The sequence below is a fragment of the Carcharodon carcharias genome, chromosome 17, assembly GCF_017639515.1.
Source record: "Carcharodon carcharias isolate sCarCar2 chromosome 17, sCarCar2.pri, whole genome shotgun sequence".
NCBI lineage: Eukaryota > Metazoa > Chordata > Chondrichthyes > Lamniformes > Lamnidae > Carcharodon > Carcharodon carcharias.
The window spans coordinates 119,185,405-119,208,446 of NC_054483.1; the positions used below are offsets into that span (position 1 = coordinate 119,185,405).

Here is a 23,042-nt window from a genome sequence, read left to right on the forward strand (position 1 = left end):
CTGGGGCTGTCTCGCTCGCTCTCTGGGGCTGTCTCGCTCGCTCTCTGGGGCTGTCTCGCTCGCTCTCTGGGGCTGTCTCGCTCGCTCTCTGGGGCTGTCTCGCTCGCTCTCTGGGGCTGTCTCGCTCGCTCTCTGGGGCTGTCTCGCTCGCTCTCTGGGGCTGTCTCGCTCGCTCTCTGGGGCTGTCTCGCTCGCTCTCTGGGGCTGTCTCGCTCGCTCTCTGGGGCTGTCTCGCTCGCTCTCTGGGGCTGTCTCGCTCGCTCTCTGGGGCTGTCTCGCTCGCTCTCTGGGGCTGTCTCGCTCGCTCTCTGGGGCTGTCTCGCTCGCTCTCTGGGGCTGTCTCGCTCGCTCTCTGGGGCTGTCTCGCTCGCTCTCTGGGGCTGTCTCGCTCGCTCTCTGGGGCTGTCTCGCTCGCTCTCTGGGGCTGTCTCGCTCGCTCTCTGGGGCTGTCTCGCTCGCTCTCTGGGGCTGTCTCGCTCGCTCTCTGGGGCTGTCTCGCTCGCTCTCTGGGGCTGTCTCGCTCGCTCTCTGGGGCTGTCTCGCTCGCTCTCTGGGGCTGTCTCGCTCGCTCTCTGGGGCTGTCTCGCTCGCTCTCTGGGGCTGTCTCGCTCGCTCTCTGGGGCTGTCTCGCTCGCTCTCTGGGGCTGTCTCGCTCGCTCTCTGGGGCTGTCTCGCTCGCTCTCTGGGGCTGTCTCGCTCGCTCTCTGGGGCTGTCTCGCTCGCTCTCTGGGGCTGTCTCGCTCGCTCTCTGGGGCTGTCTCGCTCGCTCTCTGGGGCTGTCTCGCTCGCTCTCTGGGCTGTCTCGCTCGCTCTCTGGGGCTGTCTCGCTCGCTCTCTGGGGCTGTCTCGCTCGCTCTCTGGGGCTGTCTCGCTCGCTCTCTGGGGCTGTCTCGCTCGCTCTCTGGGGCTGTCTCGCTCGCTCTCTGGGGCTGTCTCGCTCGCTCTCTGGGGCTGTCTCGCTCGCTCTCTGGGGCTGTCTCGCTCGCTCTCTGGGGCTGTCTCGCTCGCTCTCTGGGGCTGTCTCGCTCGCTCTCTGGGGCTGTCTCGCTCGCTCTCTGGGGCTGTCTCGCTCGCTCTCTGGGGCTGTCTCGCTCGCTCTCTGGGGCTGTCTCGCTCGCTCTCTGGGGCTGTCTCGCTCGCTCTCTGGGGCTGTCTCGCTCGCTCTCTGGGGCTGTCTCGCTCGCTCTCTGGGGCTGTCTCGCTCGCTCTCTGGGGCTGTCTCGCTCGCTCTCTGGGGCTGTCTCGCTCGCTCTCTGGGGCTGTCTCGCTCGCTCTCTGGGGCTGTCTCGCTCGCTCTCTGGGGCTGTCTCGCTCGCTCTCTGGGGCTGTCTCGCTCGCTCTCTGGGGCTGTCTCGCTCGCTCTCTGGGGCTGTCTCGCTCGCTCTCTGGGGCTGTCTCGCTCGCTCTCTGGGGCTGTCTCGCTCGCTCTCTGGGGCTGTCTCGCTCGCTCTCTGGGGCTGTCTCGCTCGCTCTCTGGGGCTGTCTCGCTCGCTCTCTGGGGCTGTCTCGCTCGCTCTCTGGGGCTGTCTCGCTCGCTCTCTGGGGCTGTCTCGCTCGCTCTCTGGGGCTGTCTCGCTCGCTCTCTGGGGCTGTCTCGCTCGCTCTCTGGGGCTGTCTCGCTCGCTCTCTGGGGCTGTCTCGCTCGCTCTCTGGGGCTGTCTCGCTCGCTCTCTGGGGCTGTCTCGCTCGCTCTCTGGGGCTGTCTCGCTCGCTCTCTGGGGCTGTCTCGCTCGCTCTCTGGGCTGTCTCGCTCGCTCTCTGGGGCTGTCTCGCTCGCTCTCTGGGGCTGTCTCGCTCGCTCTCTGGGGCTGTCTCGCTCGCTCTCTGGGGCTGTCTCGCTCGCTCTCTGGGGCTGTCTCGCTCGCTCTCTGGGGCTGTCTCGCTCGCTCTCTGGGCTGTCTCGCTCGCTCTCTGGGGCTGTCTCGCTCGCTCTCTGGGGCTGTCTCGCTCGCTCTCTGGGGCTGTCTCGCTCGCTCTCTGGGGCTGTCTCGCTCGCTCTCTGGGGCTGTCTCGCTCGCTCTCTGGGGCCGTCTCGCTCGCTCTCTGGGGCCGTCTCGCTCGCTCTCTGGGGCCGTCTCGCTCGCTCTCTGGGGCCGTCTCGCTCGCTCTCTGGGGCCGTCTCGCTCGCTCTCTGGGGCCGTCTCGCTCGCTCTCTGGGGCCGTCTCGCTCGCTCTCTGGGGCCGTCTCGCTCGCTCTCTGGGGCCGTCTCGCTCGCTCTCTGGGGCCGTCTCGCTCGCTCTCTGGGGCCGTCTCGCTCGCTCTCTGGGGCTGTCTCGCTCGCTCTCTGGGGCTGTCTCGCTCGCTCTCTGGGGCTGTCTCGCTCGCTCTCTGGGGCTGTCTCGCTCGCTCTCTGGGGCTGTCTCGCTCGCTCTCTGGGGCTGTCTCGCTCGCTCTCTGGGGGCTGTCTCGCTCGCTCTCTGGGGCTGTCTCGCTCGCTCTCTGGGGCTGTCTCGCTCGCTCTCTGGGGCTGTCTCGCTCGCTCTCTGGGGCTGTCTCGCTCGCTCTCTGGGGCTGTCTCGCTCGCTCTCTGGGGCTGTCTCGCTCGCTCTCTGGGGCTGTCTCGCTCGCTCTCTGGGGCTGTCTCGCTCGCTCTCTGGGGCTGTCTCGCTCGCTCTCTGGGGCTGTCTCGCTCGCTCTCTGGGGCTGTCTCGCTCGCTCTCTGGGGCTGTCTCGCTCGCTCTCTGGGGCTGTCTCGCTCGCTCTCTGGGGCTGTCTCGCTCGCTCTCTGGGGCTGTCTCGCTCGCTCTCTGGGGCTGTCTCGCTCGCTCTCTGGGGCTGTCTCGCTCGCTCTCTGGGGCTGTCTCGCTCGCTCTCTGGGGCTGTCTCGCTCGCTCTCTGGGGCTGTCTCGCTCGCTCTCTGGGGCTGTCTCGCTCGCTCTCTGGGGCTGTCTCGCTCGCTCTCTGGGGCTGTCTCGCTCGCTCTCTGGGGCTGTCTCGCTCGCTCTCTGGGGCTGTCTCGCTCGCTCTCTGGGCTGTCTCGCTCGCTCTCTGGGGCTGTCTCGCTCGCTCTCTGGGGCTGTCTCGCTCTCTCTCTGGGGCTGTCTCGCTCTCTCTCTGGGGCTGTCTCGCTCGCTCTCTCTCTCTGGGGCTGTCTCGCTCGCTCTCTCTCTCTGGGGCTGTCTCGCTCGCTCTCTCTCTCTGGGGCTTGTCTCGCTCGCTCTCTCTCTCTGGGGCTGTCTCGCTCGCTCTCTCTCTCTGGGGCTGTCTCGCTCGCTCTCTCTCTCTGGGGCTGTCTCGCTCGCTCTCTCTCTCTGGGGCTGTCTCGCTCGCTCTCTCTCTCTCTGGGGCTGTCTCGCTCGCTCTCTCTCTCTCTGGGGCTGTCTCGCTCGCTCTCTCTCTCTCTGGGGCTGTCTCGCTCGCTCTCTCTCTCTCTGGGGCTGTCTCGCTCGCTCTCTCTCTCTGGGGCTGTCTCGCTCGCTCTCTCTCTCTGGGGCTGTCTCGCTCGCTCTCTCTCTCTGGGGCTGTCTCGCTCGCTCTCTCTCTCTGGGGCTGTCTCGCTCGCTCTCTCTCTCTGGGGCTGTCTCGCTCGCTCTCTCTCTCTGGGGCTGTCTCGCTCGCTCTCTCTCTCTGGGGCTGTCTCGCTCGCTCTCTCTCTCTGGGGCTGTCTCGCTCGCTCTCTCTCTCTGGGGCTGTCTCGCTCGCTCTCTCTCTCTGGGGCTGTCTCGCTCGCTCTCTCTCTCTGGGGCTGTCTCGCTCGCTCTCTCTCTCTGGGGCTGTCTCGCTCGCTCTCTCTCTCTGGGGCTGTCTCGCTCGCTCTCTCTCTCTGGGGCTGTCTCGCTCGCTCTCTCTCTCTGGGGCTGTCTCGCTCGCTCTCTCTCTCTGGGGCTGTCTCGCTCGCTCTCTCTCTCTGGGGCTGTCTCGCTCGCTCTCTCTCTCTGGGGCTGTCTCGCTCGCTCTCTCTCTCTGGGGCTGTCTCGCTCGCTCTCTCTCTCTGGGGCTGTCTCGCTCGCTCTCTCTCTCTGGGGCTGTCTCGCTCGCTCTCTCTCTCTGGGGCTGTCTCGCTCGCTCTCTCTCTCTGGGGCTGTCTCGCTCGCTCTCTCTCTCTGGGGCTGTCTCGCTCGCTCTCTCTCTCTGGGGCTGTCTCGCTCGCTCTCTCTCTCTGGGGCTGTCTCGCTCGCTCTCTCTCTCTGGGGCTGTCTCGCTCGCTCTCTCTCTCTGGGGCTGTCTCGCTCGCTCTCTCTCTCTGGGGCTGTCTCGCTCGCTCTCTCTCTCTGGGGCTGTCTCGCTCGCTCTCTCTCTCTGGGGCTGTCTCGCTCGCTCTCTCTCTCTGGGGCTGTCTCGCTCGCTCTCTCTCTCTGGGGCTGTCTCGCTCGCTCTCTCTCTCTGGGGCTGTCTCGCTCGCTCTCTCTCTCTGGGGCTGTCTCGCTCGCTCTCTCTCTCTGGGGCTGTCTCGCTCGCTCTCTCTCTCTGGGGCTGTCTCGCTCGCTCTCTCTCTCTGGGGCTGTCTCGCTCGCTCTCTCTCTCTGGGGCTGTCTCGCTCGCTCTCTCTCTCTGGGGCTGTCTCGCTCGCTCTCTCTCTCTGGGGCCGTCTCGCTCGCTCTCTCTCTCTGGGGCTGTCTCGCTCGCTCTCTCTCTCTGGGGCTGTCTCGCTCGCTCTCTCTCTCTGGGGCTGTCTCGCTCGCTCTCTCTCTCTGGGGCTGTCTCGCTCGCTCTCTCTCTCTGGGGCTGTCTCGCTCGCTCTCTCTCTCTGGGGCTGTCTCGCTCGCTCTCTCTCTCTGGGGCCGTCTCGCTCGCTCTCTCTCTCTGGGGCCGTCTCGCTCGCTCTCTCTCTCTGGGGCCGTCTCGCTCGCTCTCTCTCTCTGGGGCCGTCTCGCTCGCTCTCTCTCTCTGGGGCCGTCTCGCTCGCTCTCTCTCTCTGGGGCTGTCTCGCTCGCTCTCTCTCTCTGGGGCCGTCTCGCTCGCTCTCTCTCTCTGGGGCCGTCTCGCTCGCTCTCTCTCTCTGGGGCCGTCTCGCTCGCTCTCTCTCTCTGGGGCCGTCTCGCTCGCTCTCTCTCTCTGGGGCCGTCTCGCTCGCTCTCTCTCTCTGGGGCCGTCTCGCTCGCTCTCTCTCTCTGGGGCCGTCTCGCTCGCTCTCTCTCTCTGGGGCCGTCTCGCTCGCTCTCTCTCTCTGGGGCCGTCTCGCTCGCTCTCTCTCTCTGGGGCCGTCTCGCTCGCTCTCTCTCTCTGGGGCCGTCTCGCTCGCTCTCTCTCTCTGGGGCCGTCTCGCTCGCTCTCTCTCTCTGGGGCCGTCTCGCTCGCTCTCTCTCTCTGGGGCCGTCTCGCTCGCTCTCTCTCTCTGGGGCCGTCTCGCTCGCTCTCTCTCTCTGGGGCCGTCTCGCTCGCTCTCTCTCTCTGGGGCCGTCTCGCTCGCTCTCTCTCTCTGGGGCCGTCTCGCTCGCTCTCTCTCTCTGGGGCTGTCTCGCTCGCTCTCTCTCACTTTGGGGCTGTCTCGCTCGCTCTCTCTCTCTGGGGCTGTCTCGCTCGCTCTCTCTCTCACTTTGGGGCTGTCTCGCTCGCTCTCTCTCACTTTGGGGCTGTCTCGCTCGCTCTCTCTCTCTGTCTCTCTCACTTTGGGGCTGTCTCGCTCGCTCTCTCTCTCTGTCTCTCTCACTTTGGGGCTGTCTCGCTCGCTCTCTCTCACTTTGGGGCTGTCTCGCTCGCTCTCTCTCTCTGTCTCTCTCACTTTGGGGCTGTCTCGCTCGCTCTCTCTCTCTCTTTGGGGCTGTCTCGCTCTCTCTCTCTTTGGTGCTGTCTCGCTCTCTCTCTCTCTTTGGGGCTGTCTCGCTCTCTCTCTCTCTCTCTTTGGGGCTCTCTCTCTTTGGGGCTCTCTCGCTCTCTCTCTTTGGGGCTCTCTCGCTCTCTCTCTTTGGGGCTCTCTCGCTCTCTCTCTTTGGGGCTCTCTCGCTCTCTCTCTTTGGGGCTCTCTCGCTCTCTCTCTTTGGGGCTCTCTCGCTCTCTCTCTTTGGGGCTCTCTCGCTCTCTCTCTTTGGGGCTCTCTCGCTCTCTCTCTTTGGGGCTCTCTCGCTCTCTCTCTTTGGGGCTCTCTCGCTCTCTCTCTTTGGGGCTCTCTCGCTCTCTCTCTTTGGGGCTCTCTCGCTCGCTCTCTTTGGGGCTCTCTCGCTCGCTCTCTTTGGGGCTCTCTCGCTCGCTCTCTTTGGGGCTCTCTCGCTCGCTCTCTTTGGGGCTCTCTCGCTCGCTCTCTTTGGGGCTCTCTCGCTCGCTCTCTTTGGGGCTCTCTCGCTCGCTCTCTTTGGGGCTCTCTCGCTCGCTCTCTTTGGGGCTCTCTCGCTCGCTCTCTTTGGGGCTGTCTTGCTCTCTCGCTCGCTCTCTTTGGGGCTGTCTCGCTCTCTCTCTTTGGGGTTGTCTCGCTCTCTCTCTCTCTCTCTCTCTCTTTGGGGCTGTCTCGCTCTCTCTTTCTCTCTCTTTGGGGCTGTCTCGCTTTCTATCTCTCTCTCTTTGGGGTTGTCTCGCTCTCTCTCTCTTTGGGGCTGTCTCGCTCGCTCTCTCTTTGGGGCTGTCTCGCTCGCTCTCTCTCTCTTTGGGGCTGTCTCGCTCGCTCTCTCTCTTTGGGACTGTCTCTCTCTCTCTCTCTCTTTGGGGCTGTCTCGCTCTCACTCTCTCTTTGGGGCTGTCTCGCTCTCTCTCTCTCTTTGGGGCTGTCTCGCTCTCTCTCTCTCTTTGGGGCTGTCTCGCTCTCTCTCTCTCTTTGGGGCTGTCTCGCTCTCTTTGGGGCTGTCTCGCTCTCTTTGGGGCTGTCTCGCTCTCTTTGGGGCTGTCTCGCTCTCTTTGGGGCTGTCTCGCTCTCTTTGGGGCTGTCTCGCTCTCTTTGGGGCTGTCTCGCTCTCTTTGGGGCTGTCTCGCTCTCTTTGGGGCTGTCTCGCTCTCTTTGGGGCTGTCTCGCTCTCTTTGGGGCTGTCTCGCTCTCTTTGGGGCTGTCTCGCTCTCTTTGGGGCTGTCTCGCTCTCTTTGGGGCTGTCTCGCTCTCTTTGGGGCTGTCTCGCTCTCTTTGGGGCTGTCTCGCTCTCTTTGGGGCTGTCTCGCTCTCTTTGGGGCTGTCTCGCTCTCTTTGGGGCTGTCTCGCTCTCTTTGGGGCTGTCTCGCTCTCTTTGGGGCTGTCTCGCTCTCTTTGGGGCTGTCTCGCTCTCTTTGGGGCTGTCTCGCTCTCTTTGGGGCTGTCTCGCTCTCTTTGGGGCTGTCTCGCTCTCTCTCTTTGGGGCTGTCTCGCTCTCTCTCTTTGGGGCTGTCTCTCTCTCTCTCTTTGGGGCTGTCTCTCTCTCTCTCTTTGGGGTTGTCTCGCTCTCTCTTTCTTTGGGGCTGTCTCGCTCTCTCTTTCTTTGGGGCTGTCTCGCTCTCTCTTTCTTTGGGGCTGTCTCGCTCTCTCTTTCTTTGGGGCTGTCTCGCTCTCTCTCTCTTTGGGGCTGTCTCGCTCTCGCTCTCTTTGGGGCTGTCTCGCTCTCTCTTTCTTTGGGGCTGTCTCGCTCTCTCTTTCTTTGGGGCTGTCTCGCTCTCTCTTTCTTTGGGGCTGTCTCGCTCTCTCTCTTTGGGGTTGTCTCGCTCTCTCGCTCTCTCTTTCTTTGGGGCTGTCTCGCTCTCTCTTTCTTTGGGGCTGTCTCGCTCTCTCTTTCTTTGGGGCTGTCTCGCTCTCTCTCTCTTTGGGGCTGTCTCGCTCTCGCTCTCTTTGGGGCTGTCTCGCTCTCTCTTTCTTTGGGGCTGTCTCGCTCTCTCTTTCTTTGGGGCTGTCTCGCTCTCTCTCTCTTTGGGGCTGTCTCGCTCTCGCTCTCTTTGGGGCTGTCTCGCTCTCTCTCGCTCTCTTTGGGGCTGTCTCGCTCTCTCTCGCTCTCTTTGGGGCTGTCTCGCTCTCTCTCGCTCTCTTTGGGGCTGTCTCGCTCTCTCTCGCTCTCTTTGGGGCTGTCTCGCTCTCTCTCGCTCTCTTTGGGGCTGTCTCGCTCTCTCTCGCTCTCTTTGGGGCTGTCTCGCTCTCTCTCGCTCTCTTTGGGGCTGTCTCGCTCTCTCTCGCTCTCTTTGGGGCTGTCTCGCTCTCTCTCGCTCTCTTTGGGGCTGTCTCGCTCTCTCTCGCTCTCTTTGGGGCTGTCTCGCTCTCTCTCGCTCTCTTTGGGGCTGTCTCGCTCTCTCTCGCTCTCTTTGGGGCTGTCTCGCTCTCTCTCGCTCTCTTTGGGGCTGTCTCGCTCTCTCTCGCTCTCTTTGGGGCTGTCTCGCTCTCTCTCGCTCTCTTTGGGGCTGTCTCGCTCTCTCTCGCTCTCTTTGGGGCTGTCTCGCTCTCTCTCGCTCTCTTTGGGGCTGTCTCGCTCTCTCTCGCTCTCTTTGGGGCTGTCTCGCTCTCTCTCGCTCTCTTTGGGGCTGTCTCGCTCTCTCTCGCTCTCTTTGGGGCTGTCTCGCTCTCTCTCGCTCTCTTTGGGGCTGTCTCGCTCTCTCTCGCTCTCTTTGGGGCTGTCTCGCTCTCTCTCGCTCTCTTTGGGGCTGTCTCGCTCTCTCTCGCTCTCTTTGGGGCTGTCTCGCTCTCTCTCGCTCTCTTTGGGGCTGTCTCGCTCTCTCTCGCTCTCTTTGGGGCTGTCTCGCTCTCTCTCGCTCTCTTTGGGGCTGTCTCGCTCTCTCTCGCTCTCTTTGGGGCTGTCTCGCTCTCTCTCGCTCTCTTTGGGGCTGTCTCGCTCTCTCTCGCTCTCTTTGGGGCTGTCTCGCTCTCTCTCGCTCTCTTTGGGGCTGTCTCGCTCTCTCTCGCTCTCTTTGGGGCTGTCTCGCTCTCTCTCGCTCTCTTTGGGGCTGTCTCGCTCTCTCTCGCTCTCTTTGGGGCTGTCTCGCTCTCTCTCGCTCTCTTTGGGGCTGTCTCGCTCTCTCTCGCTCTCTTTGGGGCTGTCTCGCTCTCTCTCGCTCTCTTTGGGGCTGTCTCGCTCTCTCTCGCTCTCTTTGGGGCTGTCTCGCTCTCTCTCGCTCTCTTTGGGGCTGTCTCGCTCTCTCTCGCTCTCTTTGGGGCTGTCTCGCTCTCTCTCGCTCTCTTTGGGGCTGTCTCGCTCTCTCTCGCTCTCTTTGGGGCTGTCTCGCTCTCTCTCGCTCTCTTTGGGGCTGTCTCGCTCTCTCTCGCTCTCTTTGGGGCTGTCTCGCTCTCTCTCGCTCTCTTTGGGGCTGTCTCGCTCTCTCTCGCTCTCTTTGGGGCTGTCTCGCTCTCTCTCGCTCTCTTTGGGGCTGTCTCGCTCTCTCTCGCTCTCTTTGGGGCTGTCTCGCTCTCTCTCGCTCTCTTTGGGGCTGTCTCGCTCTCTCTCGCTCTCTTTGGGGCTGTCTCGCTCTCTCTCGCTCTCTTTGGGGCTGTCTCGCTCTCTCTCGCTCTCTTTGGGGCTGTCTCGCTCTCTCTCGCTCTCTTTGGGGCTGTCTCGCTCTCTCTCGCTCTCTTTGGGGCTGTCTCGCTCTCTCTCGCTCTCTTTGGGGCTGTCTCGCTCTCTCTCGCTCTCTTTGGGGCTGTCTCGCTCTCTCTCGCTCTCTTTGGGGCTGTCTCGCTCTCTCTCGCTCTCTTTGGGGCTGTCTCGCTCTCTCTCGCTCTCTTTGGGGCTGTCTCGCTCTCTCTCGCTCTCTTTGGGGCTGTCTCGCTCTCTCTCGCTCTCTTTGGGGCTGTCTCGCTCTCTCTCGCTCTCTTTGGGGCTGTCTCGCTCTCTCTCGCTCTCTTTGGGGCTGTCTCGCTCTCTCTCGCTCTCTTTGGGGCTGTCTCGCTCTCTCTCGCTCTCTTTGGGGCTGTCTCGCTCTCTCTCGCTCTCTTTGGGGCTGTCTCGCTCTCTCTCGCTCTCTTTGGGGCTGTCTCGCTCTCTCTCGCTCTCTTTGGGGCTGTCTCGCTCTCTCTCGCTCTCTTTGGGGCTGTCTCGCTCTCTCTCGCTCTCTTTGGGGCTGTCTCGCTCTCTCTCGCTCTCTTTGGGGCTGTCTCGCTCTCTCTCGCTCTCTTTGGGGCTGTCTCGCTCTCTCTCGCTCTCTTTGGGGCTGTCTCGCTCTCTCTCGCTCTCTTTGGGGCTGTCTCGCTCTCTCTCGCTCTCTTTGGGGCTGTCTCGCTCTCTCTCGCTCTCTTTGGGGCTGTCTCGCTCTCTCTCGCTCTCTTTGGGGCTGTCTCGCTCTCTCTCGCTCTCTTTGGGGCTGTCTCGCTCTCTCTCGCTCTCTTTGGGGCTGTCTCGCTCTCTCTCGCTCTCTTTGGGGCTGTCTCGCTCTCTCTCGCTCTCTTTGGGGCTGTCTCGCTCTCGCTCTCTTTCTCTTTGGGGCTGTCTCGCTCTCTCTTTGGGGCTGTCTCTCGTTCTCTTTCTTTGGGGCGTGCGGTCTCTCTCTCTCTCTCTCTCTCTTTGGGGCTGTCTTGCTCTCTCTCTTTCTCTTTGGGGCTGTCTCGATCTCTCTTTGGGGCTGTCTCTCGTTCTCCCTTTCTTTGGGACGTGCGGTCTCTCTCTCTCTCTTTGGGGCCGTCTCGCTCGCTCTCTCTCTGTTTGGGGCTGTCTCGCTCTCTCTCTCTCTTTGGGGTTGTCTCGCTCTCTCTCTTTCTTTGGGGCCGTCTCGCGCTCTCTTTCTTTGGGGCTGTCTCGCTCTCTCTCTCTCTTTGGGGCTGTCTCGCTCTCGCTCTCTCTCTCTTTGGGGCTGTCTCGCTCTCTGGGGCTGTCTCACTCTTTTTGGGCTGTCTCGCTCTCTCTCTTTCTCTTTGGGGCTGTCTCGCTCTCTCTTTGGGGCTGTCCCTCGTTCTCTCTTTCTTTGGGGCATTCTCTCTCTCTGGGGCTGTCTCTCTCTCTGGGGCTTGCTCTCTCCTTCTTTGGGGCTGTCTCTCTCTCTCTCTCTCTCTCGCTGGGGCTGTCTCTCTCTCTCTCTCTCTCTCTCTGGGGCTGTCTCTCTCTCTCTCTCTCTGGGGCTGTCTCTCTCTCTCTCTCTTTGGGGCTGTCTCTCTCTCTCTTTCTTTGGGGCTGTCTCTCTCTCTCTCCCTGGGGCTGTCTCTCACTCTCTCTCTCTCTCTCTCCTTTGGGGCTGTCTTTCTCTCTCGCTGTCTCTCTCTCTCTTTGGGGCTTTCTCTCTCTTCTTTCTCGTCCCCCCCACCAACATTCTCCCCCCCCTTTCTCTTCTCTCTCTCTCCCTCTCTCTCTCTCTCTCTCTCTGACCCCTTTCCTCTCCTTGTCTCTGCCTGGCCCCCTTCACTCTTGCTCTCTCTGCCTGGCCCCCCTCGCTCTATCTATCCCCCTCCGTTCTCTTGCTCTCGCTCTGTCTGCCCCCCCCACTTCTCACTCTCTGGCCGCTCGCCCTCTGATCCCCTGTCCAAGGGTGCATGTCCTCTCATTGGTCTAGAAACATACTGCTGTAGAAAATTATCTTGAACACATTCCTAGAGCCCTCACCCCACTTGTCCTTTTGTATTATTCCTATCCTAGTCTATATTTGGATTATTGAGGTCCCCCATTATGATTACTCTATAACTTTTGCACCTCTTTGTAATTTCTTTGAAAATTTGTTTCTCCACAGCCCTTCCACTAGTTGATGTCTGTATACTACACCAGTCATGTTATTGCACCTTTCCCATTCCTTATCTCTAGCCAGAGAGATTCTGTCCTTGACCCCTCTGGCACGTCCCCTCCCTCCAATCCTGTAATGCCACCTTTCACCAATATTGCCACTCGCCCTGCCCCATCCCCACCCCCAACCACTTTTTCTTCTTTTCCTGCCTCTAGTTCTGCTCTACTTGCCGCTTCTCACGTTCTCTCTGTGTCGCAGTCTCTGTCCCTCCCTCCCTGGTGGAGGAGTCAAAAGAGGCGGTTGTGAGGTAAAGCTGGGTGGCATCAGTGTAACTTTTAAAAGTAATGTTGTGCTTTTGGATAAAATCACTGAGGGGCAGAATGTTGATCCTTGGGAGTCACCAGCAATAATGCTACAGAAGTTTAAATGATGATGAAGAGAATAGATTATGTTTCAGTTGACAGTTTGTTCCAATTTTTTAAATGTGTTATTTGACGGGATGTGGGTGTTAGATGGCAGGGTCAGCATTGTTGCCAATCCCTAACTGCCCTTGAACTGAGCCGCTTAGGCCATTTCGGGATGCAGTTAAGAGTCAGCTTCATATCAGTAAGTATAGGAAGCACTAGGGGTCCCAATTTTAAACAAAAACAAAAAATTCTGGTAAGGTCTGGCAGCATCTGTGGAGAAAGAAAGAGTTAACGTTTCGAGTCCATATGACTCTTCCAGAGCTGACGAAATGCCAGCAATTTTTGTTTTTATTTCAGATTTCTAATATCTGCAGGTATTTTGCTTTTGTCCCAATTTTAAATTGTGTATAGCCAGATCTAAGTTAGGTATCAGAAGATAGGTTCGCTATTGGGAAAATTAATCCAGAACAGGTTGCTGTGTTGTGTGGTGGACACTAATTGCTGAATTCCTTCAAGCAAGAGCAGAACTTGTTTCTAGTTACGGTGGACATCACAAGTAGGTAGGTCTAACAGCACCTGTGGAAAGAAAGACAGTTAACATTTCGAGTCCGCATGACTCTTCAGAGCTCTGAAGAAGTCACGTGGACTCGAAACGTTAACCCTCTTTCTCTCCACAGATGCTGTCAGACCTGCTGAGTTTTTTCCAGCAGTTTTTGTTTTTGTTTCAGATTTTCAGCATCCGCAGTATTTTGCATTTATCACGAGTAGGTACTTTAGGAACTAGTTTCGATCACTAAGCCAGAGAAGAATTTTCCAGATTTTTTTTCCTCCTTTAGGCTTAATTTTTTTATCTTGCCTCTCTGTTTTCAGGGTGGGTTTACATCTTATGGCATACACAAGGGATTGTAATTGCGTAGGACAGGCTAGATAGACTAGAGGTGCTTTATCTGTCCACCATTGTTCATATGTTCAATATCCCTTGCAAGCTTATTCTCATATTCCGTTTTGCAGCTCTTTCCACTTTTTGTTATCTGTTTGCTTAGTATCCAAAACTCAATGTGAAATCACTATTTTTCTTTCAACTGGTGTATAATCACTTTATGGATTGAACTGAGGGCAACTGTTTCAAACTTTGTGAAGGACACACCACTGCAGGTATTCACACATTCCTGGCATCCTTTAAATATTGACACACTTCAAGAAAACTCTAACCTGAATGCCAAAAGAAAACCTTGCTGCTGTTGCAGAAAACATTATGTAGGGCAACTGAAATGATGTCTTGGAAAACAGACAATATAGTAAGATGCAGATGTCTGACCTAGCTGATTTCTTGATTTCACTCATGGACCTGTTGCAGCCATTTTGTGGTAGAATTGATAAAGGTGCAGCAAATAATTAAGCCAATTAGGTGCTTTAAATAGTGATTTTTCAGAATTTCAGGAACCTGTATTGTTTTTAAATAGTGAAGCCACTTTACGGTAGATTATTAAGGCTCTCCAGTGGTCAGAACCAGACGCACACCCGAGTGTAAAATGACACGCCATGACGTTGGGTGAGCGCCCCCGACATCATCAGGCAGCCTGGCGACACTTCGTTCAGCAGGCACATGCCAGAGTCAGCTATGCACCCATCGACAGCTAAAAGGCCCATTAACGTCATTAAGAAGCTAATTAAATTCAAATTTAAGCTGCCTGTCCAACCTAACGGCTGACGGGCAGGCGAAAAGGCCAAGCAGCCTTTACGTTTTTTAGGGAACCTCATCCGCTGGCATAATATATTTATGTGTAAAGCATTCTCAGAAGTGTTAAAATGAGGTATACATTTTAATTGTTTATTTGTGTTATGGATGCCTACTTCCTTACCTTTCTACTTCCTTACTGAACTTACTGACATAAAACCTAACTTTAGTCTTTGATGCGAATCCATTGATTTGAGTTTGCTGGTTAAGTATTGTACTTCAGAAAAAGAATCAGTGATCCATTAAGTTTCTTTCTTAATTTAACTGTCTTACTCCCCATTAGTTGAGAATGGTTTTAGACCAAATGTGCAATCTAACCTTTATATAAGTCGCATATCCAATACAAGAGATTAATTGAATTAAACAAACACTTGGATATTTTGCAGGTACACTGGAAAATCTGGAGGAGTTGTATTTAAATGATAATCCAAACCTGCACAGCCTTCCCTTTGAGCTGGCACTCTGCAGCAAGTTGTCCATCATGAGCATTGAGAACTGCCCACTCAGCCACCTCCCACCACAGATTGTAGCTGGTGGTCCGTCCTTCATCATCCAATTCCTGAAGATGCAGGGCCCTTATCGGGCCATGGTCTGACTGAATGGAAATGTTGCATACACTGTACAAAATATAAAATGCATTATTGTCATTATATATAAAAGCAATTTTACTAAGACTGCAGTATGTGTTTCTGGTAATAGAGGAATCGTAGCCATTTAGAATTTTTTTTAAAAACCTGTAAAGAATTACAGTGCTGGATAGAGGTTTCCTCGCAGAATTAAATGGATGTATGTTAATGTGAGAAGTACGGTTTTTTGTGGGGGGTGGGAGTCTTGCAAAATTGTAAGCATGTTTTTTTTTAAATAGTGTGCATTTATGATTCTATTCTGTGTATTTAATACACAGTTTAGTATTTTCTTTACAATGAACTCTTTTGTGCTCAAAATGACAGGTGTAGGACCTGGGGAATCCCAATCTGAAGAAATAGGTGCCAACCGCAGACTTGGTTTTTCCTGCTAGTTATCATGCACCTTTGTTTTTCTAAATCAAATCCTGTTCATCATTGCAAAAGCCTGTAAATGCTACATGTCCAGCATTTTCCTTCAAGCCTCAGTCTAAGTCAGACTGTGAAGTCTAAAGATGGAAGGGAGGATTTAGGGAAGGATTAGGAGAAAAGGCTGATGAATAAAGGAAAGAAAAATGTAAGGAAAGCTATACCATAAAAGATTGAGAACTCTCAAGAAACATATGACAGCAAAGGATGGAAAGAAAAATAAAACCAAAGACAGAAATACAAAAAGGAAAGTAAATTGAGTCAAAGGATAGAAAGATTAAACAGTCTTCTCCCTACCAAGTGTTTTGTATATTTGAAAGAAACTACTTGATTTGATTTTCTGGGAGGAAAATCTTTTCCTTAATTTTGCTGTATTCTTGATCTTGTCCATAATTTTTATAGTCACCAAGATTAGCACTTGATTTGAACAACATTGTGATGCTGACAGGCAATATGCATATAATATGGATATACTGGCCATACAGCACACTGCTTCATAGTTTACCTGTATTATGACCTCTCTAGTATACACAGCAATACAGCTTTTAAAGTTTGTTACTCATTATTTTATCATTTTGTTGCATTTGAAGGTAGAAATGTAAGTTTCAAAGCAAACGGATGGTCTCAGACTCAGCTAACATTTTCCTAAATGACTCAAGGGAAGGGTTCACATTTAATATACATGTAATATTTTTCCCATATAAAGCCTGAATCATTTTGGGCCCTGGATACATACAAATTTATTCTCACTCCCCCAAAGTCCTGTGACAAAACCACCTTTTACTCAATACTTTTACAGCTTGCAAGCACGTATGGTGATGTGTCAAGTCTGTTCAAGTAATCAACGGTTTAGTATTTTTACCTGTCCTTGTTGCATCTGTGCATGAAGCTATGTACGGAGAGCTAATTTTCCTCGTACTGTACATTTTTTGCTGCTGCATGTATTTTTCAAAATGCTTTTATGTGTGGGCTAAACAAGTGTGAGCAGTTTCCTTTTAGTCTCAGTTAATGTGAATACTAGTGCAGTAGAACCATGAAAAATGTCATGAAGTTTTTAGGAACCCTTCTATAGATAATGAGATGCACATACTATTGATATAAGCTAGCCTTTCTGTCCAGTATTCACTTGAAGAATGTTCCACAGTTGGAAATGATTAATTCATTCTCTGTATAGGCTAATACCAGTTGTCTTTTAAGTTAGTGTAGATACATTGCATGTTGACAGCAACTTTTTGGATACAGGAAGGCTCTTAAATCATAAGATTTGCACTCCTCTATATCAAAATATTGCTGCATTTTAAGGCTTAAATTTCACTGGTAAACTGAAAAATTTGCAGTTTTTTTCACTTCCCTTTCAAAAGTTGGCAAAACTGAGGTTACACTGAAATGAAACCACTTGTGTCTTCTGCAGCAGTAAGGCGATGCTCATCAATGAGTGAGTTGTCATTTGTCTACAATTTGCTGTTGCTCTTGACTAATCCAGATCTGTGTTAGTGGGTGTCCACTTGAGTCTTGCATGAAAACATTGTGAGCTTATTGTCCATGTTAATGCATTGTGTGTTGTCTTATTCCTTCTAAGGGATAGTACAGTCCTGCAAAATTTACAAGGCAGAAATTGATTCTCGGCAAACCAAGGGCTATTTTATGAGTATCCGATATAGTAGCAACTGTTGAATGATTTGCAAGCAAGACCACAATTTGGGAAACTATCAAAAGGGCCAATTTATTGAAGAAGGAGTCCTTAGCAGTTGTAGACACCTAAATTATCCCCTATTCAGTTTCTATCATGAAATTCATACACCTCTTTTCAGCTTGACACTAGAATATAGAATTTTACGGCATAGTTTAAAAAAAACTAACTCCAATGGTGACGTTGTAAATTAGCATCCACAATTAAACCTATTTAAGTTTCAAAAAATTACAGTAGAGCAGTATTCTTTAGATTGCTGACGATTCTGTCCCTGTAGGCCTTGTCGAATAGTTGTTCCACCTAAGCCGTTTCTCCCCAATATATGTTGAGTAGACCGTATTTGTTCAATTGTAATGAAGTCACCAATTCAAAACATCATTGATTTGTAGTATGAGTTTGAGCATAATTGACCAAGGCTGCTGTGCTTGGTGTTCCAAGCTCTGCCTTTGACCCCAAGTATTCTATGATTCAGAAATTTCAATATGCAGGAAGGATGAAAGTGTAAAGCTTTTTGTATTTAAAACATGTCAAACAAAAAAAAATGATTCTACACAGCAACATACTTATAAGTGCAGTGGACATTTTAAACTGAAATTCAATGTAATTATGGTTATTCCAGTGTATGAACTGTAGGGTGCTAACAAAAGTTAATGGAACATTAGGAGATTGAGTGCTACATGGTCAGTTTTATTTTACTATGTAAAGTCTGCTGCAGATGTATGTATTAATGTCTCTGGGTTTGGTTTTTTTTTCAGTACTGTCTGTCTTTTTGCTTTGTTGTAGAGCATGATCTGTTTTTACATGTCACTGAGCAAGAATGAAAACAATATTAGCACCTGATAACTCTTTTTCTTCTGATCCATGGTGAAGCCTAGCAAAAACTTTGTGCTTCTGGTTTTATTTAAAACAAAATGGCCCAAGTTTTTCAGCCATACAGTGAAATTTTAAATCTGCAGTATTCACTTTATTGTTGTGTTCACTGGTACTTTAAAGTAAGAATGAAAAGTACTCCCTTTTAGCTTTGACCACACAGTTGAACTTTTTATAAATATATTTTTGGGATTTAATGAAAAAAAAATTGTTAAACTGCGTAATCATTAATACATCATTTCTGACCTCTTGACTGCATGACGGCTAAGGTGAGGAATGTTATATAGTTTTTTTTCATGCTTTGTGCTGTTACCTGACGGAAAAGAAAATACACTTTAGAATATTAGTAAAATATGTTGTAAAAATATTCAAACATTAGCACAGCTGCTTTATCAAATTAGTTTCAGAATTCATAATTTCTCACAGGTTTAGGGTGTGAATGGTGAAAAATGTGCAGTTAAAGATGGTGTTGTAGCAACTGTTGTGTCCAATAAACTGAAGTGTTAGATCTTTGCGGTTTTAGCAATTGCTAATACTTTGGACGGCTGCTGCCTTTGCTGTCTACTACAGTTTTAATACTGTGGCTCCTACATAAAGCTGCATTAGTATTATCTAAAATACAGCATTTGAAAATAAAGTTGAGCAGGGAACGCAGCTTATAAGTCACATAATACAAGACACATCTTGAATTTAAGTGCAATTTAAATAAAGGATTTTATACAAGCATATCCCTAAAGGCAGCAAGTCACTCATCAATTATTCTGCACCAGCCCTTGTTGATTTTTGGAGAAGCTAATTTGGCTAACTAAACCAGTATGTCTATAAATAATGGTTCGGTTACTTTGCCTACCTTTTTTTGGCAGGCCTTTTACCAGATAGCACAAAATATTTTTGTTTGGTAGTATAATCAGACCATTAGATTCTCACACCAAAATTAAGAATGTACAAACTGGTAAACAAACGTTTTTAAACAAATTGTCAATTATCTATATAAATTGCCTTTTTGTTTGTTTTTATAAAGGTCATTCAGTGTATCAGTACATTCATTATAAATAGCAAATTTGTAAATGAGCTGTTGAGTCTTTTGCAACTGTTGCATGTTTTTTTTTTAAAAGGCTTAAAAGTGTACAATTGACTTTGATCCTTGGGTGTGGGGAAGGGGCTGATTTTTGGCTGCTGTTTTGGAAGGAACATTCACTTCCGCTATAACGTTAAAGTAAGATCATTAATATTTCTGTTCAGGTAAGAATATTAAGACAAATATCACAGGTGATAATTGTATATCTGATTTGCTATTTCATTTTGCACACAAGCAGTTGACATTTAAATGTGTTGCCAATGTTTCTGGTGTAAACAATATTAAACTATTTACTGAAACTTTCATGTTTCTACAATGTGTTAGTTGATCCAAGAGATTGGAGGAACCTGCTGAATAATGTTGTCTAATTCTATAAATGTATACATGTAAGATTCAAAAGTTGAATACAAAAATTGACTTTCTTAAAGACACTTTTTCATCACTTGAGGCTTTTCAAAACGTTTTTCCAAATCCAATTTTTTTTAAAGTATCAAACAAAAATTCTTTGCATGTTTCAAAATATATTTTAAGTTGCGATCATCAAGGCCGGTTCTTATTCTTAAAATTCAATTGAACAAGCAGGGCACTTAAAAGAAAGTCAAGTTTCCTGACAATTCATAGCCATTTGCACAGATCACATATACCACTTTTATCACCGTCAGGCGCTGGTTTGACCCCTAGCTATTTTATAAAGAAATTAAAACATATTTATTTTGCTTCCAACCACTTACCTGGCTCTAATGATGAGATGAAAATTATTGAAATTTATGCAACAGGTAAATAATTGTGATCTTTAGTAAATGACCATTGACCAGTGACAATCTTCAGGAGTCTATTAGCATTGCTGCCCTTGCTCCATGTTTAACTAGGATTGAAGTCTCTTCAATAACAAATCCATTTTTTTTCTTTTCCTGCTGAACATGGTATCCAGAGATGTTACGCGTATTGCATCTGTGATTTTGGCACAGCCTGCAATGTATATAATGATGTCACATTTTTAGGCCTGATTTGTGGCAAGAAAACAATGAGAAAAGTTCAGGGATGTTTTCCTTGAAACCCAAAACGGAATTATTTTGCAACAACAAAAATCCAAGTCACTTGAAATTAATAAAAGCTGTTTTCAATGATCTCTACCTATAGAAGCAGTTTTAGTAATGTGTCCTATAAAAATAACTAAGATTATTTTCTTATCCCTTACCCTTCCAAAAAAATCAATCACTTCCACTTTTATGCTCCTGTGAAACAGTATGAAACAGTTCTGTGTTGTTCTCTCCTCCCCTCGTCAATATACTCTACTGTGTTTAGTTGCCTGGTTACTTTGGTCCTAGCTAAGTAGACAGATCCCAGCTCTCTGGTTTTGAGCTTTATTTTGTATCCAGTAATGCTATCAGGCAACCCTAATTTGAATTTTAAAATCTATTGTTTGCGAGTTGCATTTAAGACAAGTGTCGATAGCAATAACTATTTTTGTTATCTCACCTAAAACTGGTACACATTAAAACTGCTTAATGTACTCAAACCCTTTCAATGAACCAAAACCAGACTTTTTTCACAGTATGCAATGTAACCTTCATTTTTTTTAAAGTAAACATTGGAACGTTCCACTATTAGAACATGATCAACAATTACCTAATCTTCCAACTATGTTTTGTCCAAGCATGCGTCATATGAGCTTACATTGGAGGAAGCCTATATCACTTGTGATTTAACTTGGCCCTTTTCCGCCTTTTAAGTTACAAATATTTCCTGATTCCTATCATTGTACATTGTTCTTGGTTGTACTAATGATTTATGCATATTGGGTTATGAAGAGTTAAATACTTTAGTTCAGCAGTAAGCAAGCAATGACTTGCATGCTGGATGAGTACAGTATGCTTTGAGGTGGAGCGGAGGAGTGTTACAATGTTGATTCCAGATCCAGCATCATCTGTTCGCATGGCTCAGGCCATAGTTTAAAATCAAAATCCAAATATACATAAGAAAATTCTACATTGTAGTTGTCAATTCAGTCACTTGAGATTCTATTTTAAAAATTATATGTAGCTACTGATTATAATATTTAGTGTGTAAAATTGATATGCGTATCATAGAATCATAATGATTACAGCACAGAAGGAGGCCATTTGGCTTGTCATCTGTGCTGGCTCTCTGAAGGAGCATTTCACCTCGTGCCACTACCTTTGCCACCTTCCAGTAGTCCTGCATACTCTTCCTTTTCAAATAATTTAATTCCCTCCTGTATGCTTTGATTGAATATGCCTCCACCACCCTCTCAGGCAGTGCATTCCAGATTCTAGCTATCCACTGTGAGAAAAATGTTTTCCTCATGTCATCGTTTCTTCTTTTGCCAGTTACCTTAAATCCGTGCCCTCTGGTTCTCAATCTTTCCACCAATGGGAACAGTTTTGCCCAATCTACTCTGTCCAATCCCCTATGATTTTGAACACCTCTATCAAATCTCCTCCACTTCTGCAAGGGGAACAGTCCCAACTTCACCAATCTATTGATGTAACTAAAGTTTTTCATCCCTGGAGCCGTTCTCACAAATCTTTTCTGCACCCTCCCAAAAGCCTTCACTTCCTAAAGCATGGTGCTCAGAACTGGATGCAATGCTCCAACTACGAAGTGATTGCAATATTTTGACTACATTTTTGTCTTGCAAGTTTCTCGGCTTTGTTTATTTTCAAGAAGTACGTTAGACTTCTAATTTGAAGGAATTCTGTTGTTTAAGCAAAAATTATATGAGCCCCCTGAGTTTAGATTTTTTGAACTTTAATCTGAGCCCTGTACAAACAGATGGGATAAAATCTCTGGTTAAGTATGATAATTATATGTAAACAAAAAATGTGTTGTTAAACTGGTTCCCAGTGGATTTGAATTGCAAAACTGGCTCAGATTTGGGACAATTGCTTATTCACCCTCTTCATGCCCATAAGAGGAGGCATTTTGTTAGATCAAAGTGAGCTGGCATGGGGAGTCCTTTTGTGAGATGGATTTGTGCATGGCATTGTGGTAATATGGAAAGCACACATCACATCAGACCCAGGAAGTGTTTAATGATGCCTTTATGCTATTTGCTTGTTTAGTTTGCATCTTGGATTACCAGTCCTCCGAGGTTGCCCTGGTATCTCCAGGAGTTAAAGATTAATTTTCTGGTTGCTGCTGTGCACACATTTGGATAAAACTCATAAGGGTATTTAAAAAGAATTTTAGTTCTCCTTGATCATTTTTTAAAAAAAAAATTTGGAAGATGAGAACATAATTGGATATGGTGTTTGGACATCAGAAGTCATATGAGGAAACCTCCTGGAGTACAACGACAACTTATATTTGTTTCGCACCTTTAACAAAAGGCCTTAAGGCATTTCACAGGAGCATTATCTGGCTCTACATGTCTCTTTTTAAATAAGATGTTAGGTCAGATGACCAAAATATTGGTCAAAGAGGGTAGGTTAAAGGAGGAAAGCAAAATACAGTTAAAAACAAAAATATAAAAACAAAAAACTGCGGATGCTGAAAATCCAAAACGAAAACAGAACTGACGGCCCACTTCTACCTCCTTCCCAAAATCCACAAACAGGACTGTCCCGGTAGACCGATCGTGTCAGCCTGTTCCTGCCCCACGGAACTCATTTCTCGCTATCTTGACTCCCTTCTCTCTCCCCTTGTCCAGTCCCTTCCCACCTACATCCGTGATTCCTCTGACACCTTGCGTCACATCAACAATTTCCAGTTCCTTGGCCCTAACCACCTCCTCTTCACCATGGACATCCAATCCCTCGACAGGTCCAACCCCCACCAGGATGGTCTGAGAGCTCTCTGCTTTTTCCTCGATCAGAGGCCCGAACAATCCCCATCCACCACTACTCTCCTCCGTCTGGCTGAACTTGTTCTCACGCTGAACAATTTCTCCTTCAACTCCTCTCACTTCCTCCAAATAAAAGGTGTGGCTATGGGTACCCGCATGGGCCCCAGCTATGCCAGTCTCTTTATGGGGTATGTGGAACATTCCTTGTTCCAGTCCTACCGTGACCCCTCCCACAATTCTTTCTCTGGTGCATCGATGATTACTTCGGTGCTGCTTCATGCTCTCATCGGGACCTGGAAAAATTTATTAATTTTGCTTCCAATCTCCACCCCTCCATTATTTTCACATGGTCCATCTCTGACACTTCCTTTCCTTGACCTCTCAGTCTATCACCAGAAATTGAGACAGTCCACCAATATCCATTACAAGCCTACCAACAACAACTCCCACAGCTACCTCAACTGCAGCTTCTTACACCCCGCTTCCTGTAAGGACTCCATCCCATTCTCTCAGATCCTTCGCCTCCATCGCATCTGTTCCGATGATGCTACCTTCAAAAGCAGTTCCTCTGACATGTCCTTCTTCCTTACCTGAGGTTTTCCACCCACGGTCGTTGACAGGGCCCTCAACTGTGTCCGGCCCATCTCCCGCGCATCCGCCCTCACGCCTTCTCCCTCCCAAAAACATGATAGGGTCCCCCTTGACCTCACTTATCACCCCACCAGCCTCCGCATTCAAAGGATCATCCTCCGCCATTTCCGCCAACTCCAGCATGATGCCACCACCAACACATCTTCCCTTCACCCCCCTCTGGTGGCATTCTGTAGGGATCATTCCCTCCGTGACACCCTGGTCCACTCCTCCATCATCCCCTACTCCTCGACCCCCTCCTATGGCACCTCCCCATGCGAACGCAAGATATGCAACACCTGCCCCTTCATTTCCTC

At 50.3% G+C, this 23,042-nt stretch overlaps 1 protein-coding gene across 1 annotated transcript in view; it reads left to right on the forward strand.

Annotated features, from left to right (window-relative positions):
- Positions 1 to 18,590, forward strand: part of shoc2 (SHOC2 leucine rich repeat scaffold protein) — a 176,364-nt gene extending 157,774 nt beyond the window's left edge. Inside the window, exon 9 of the mRNA XM_041209600.1 lies at positions 13,984 to 18,590. Within this exon, the coding sequence (XP_041065534.1) occupies positions 13,984 to 14,192 (209 nt within the window). The 3' untranslated portion in view covers positions 14,193 to 18,590. The remainder of the gene's footprint in view (positions 1 to 13,983) is intronic.
- Positions 18,591 to 23,042: the final 4,452 nt, after the last annotated feature.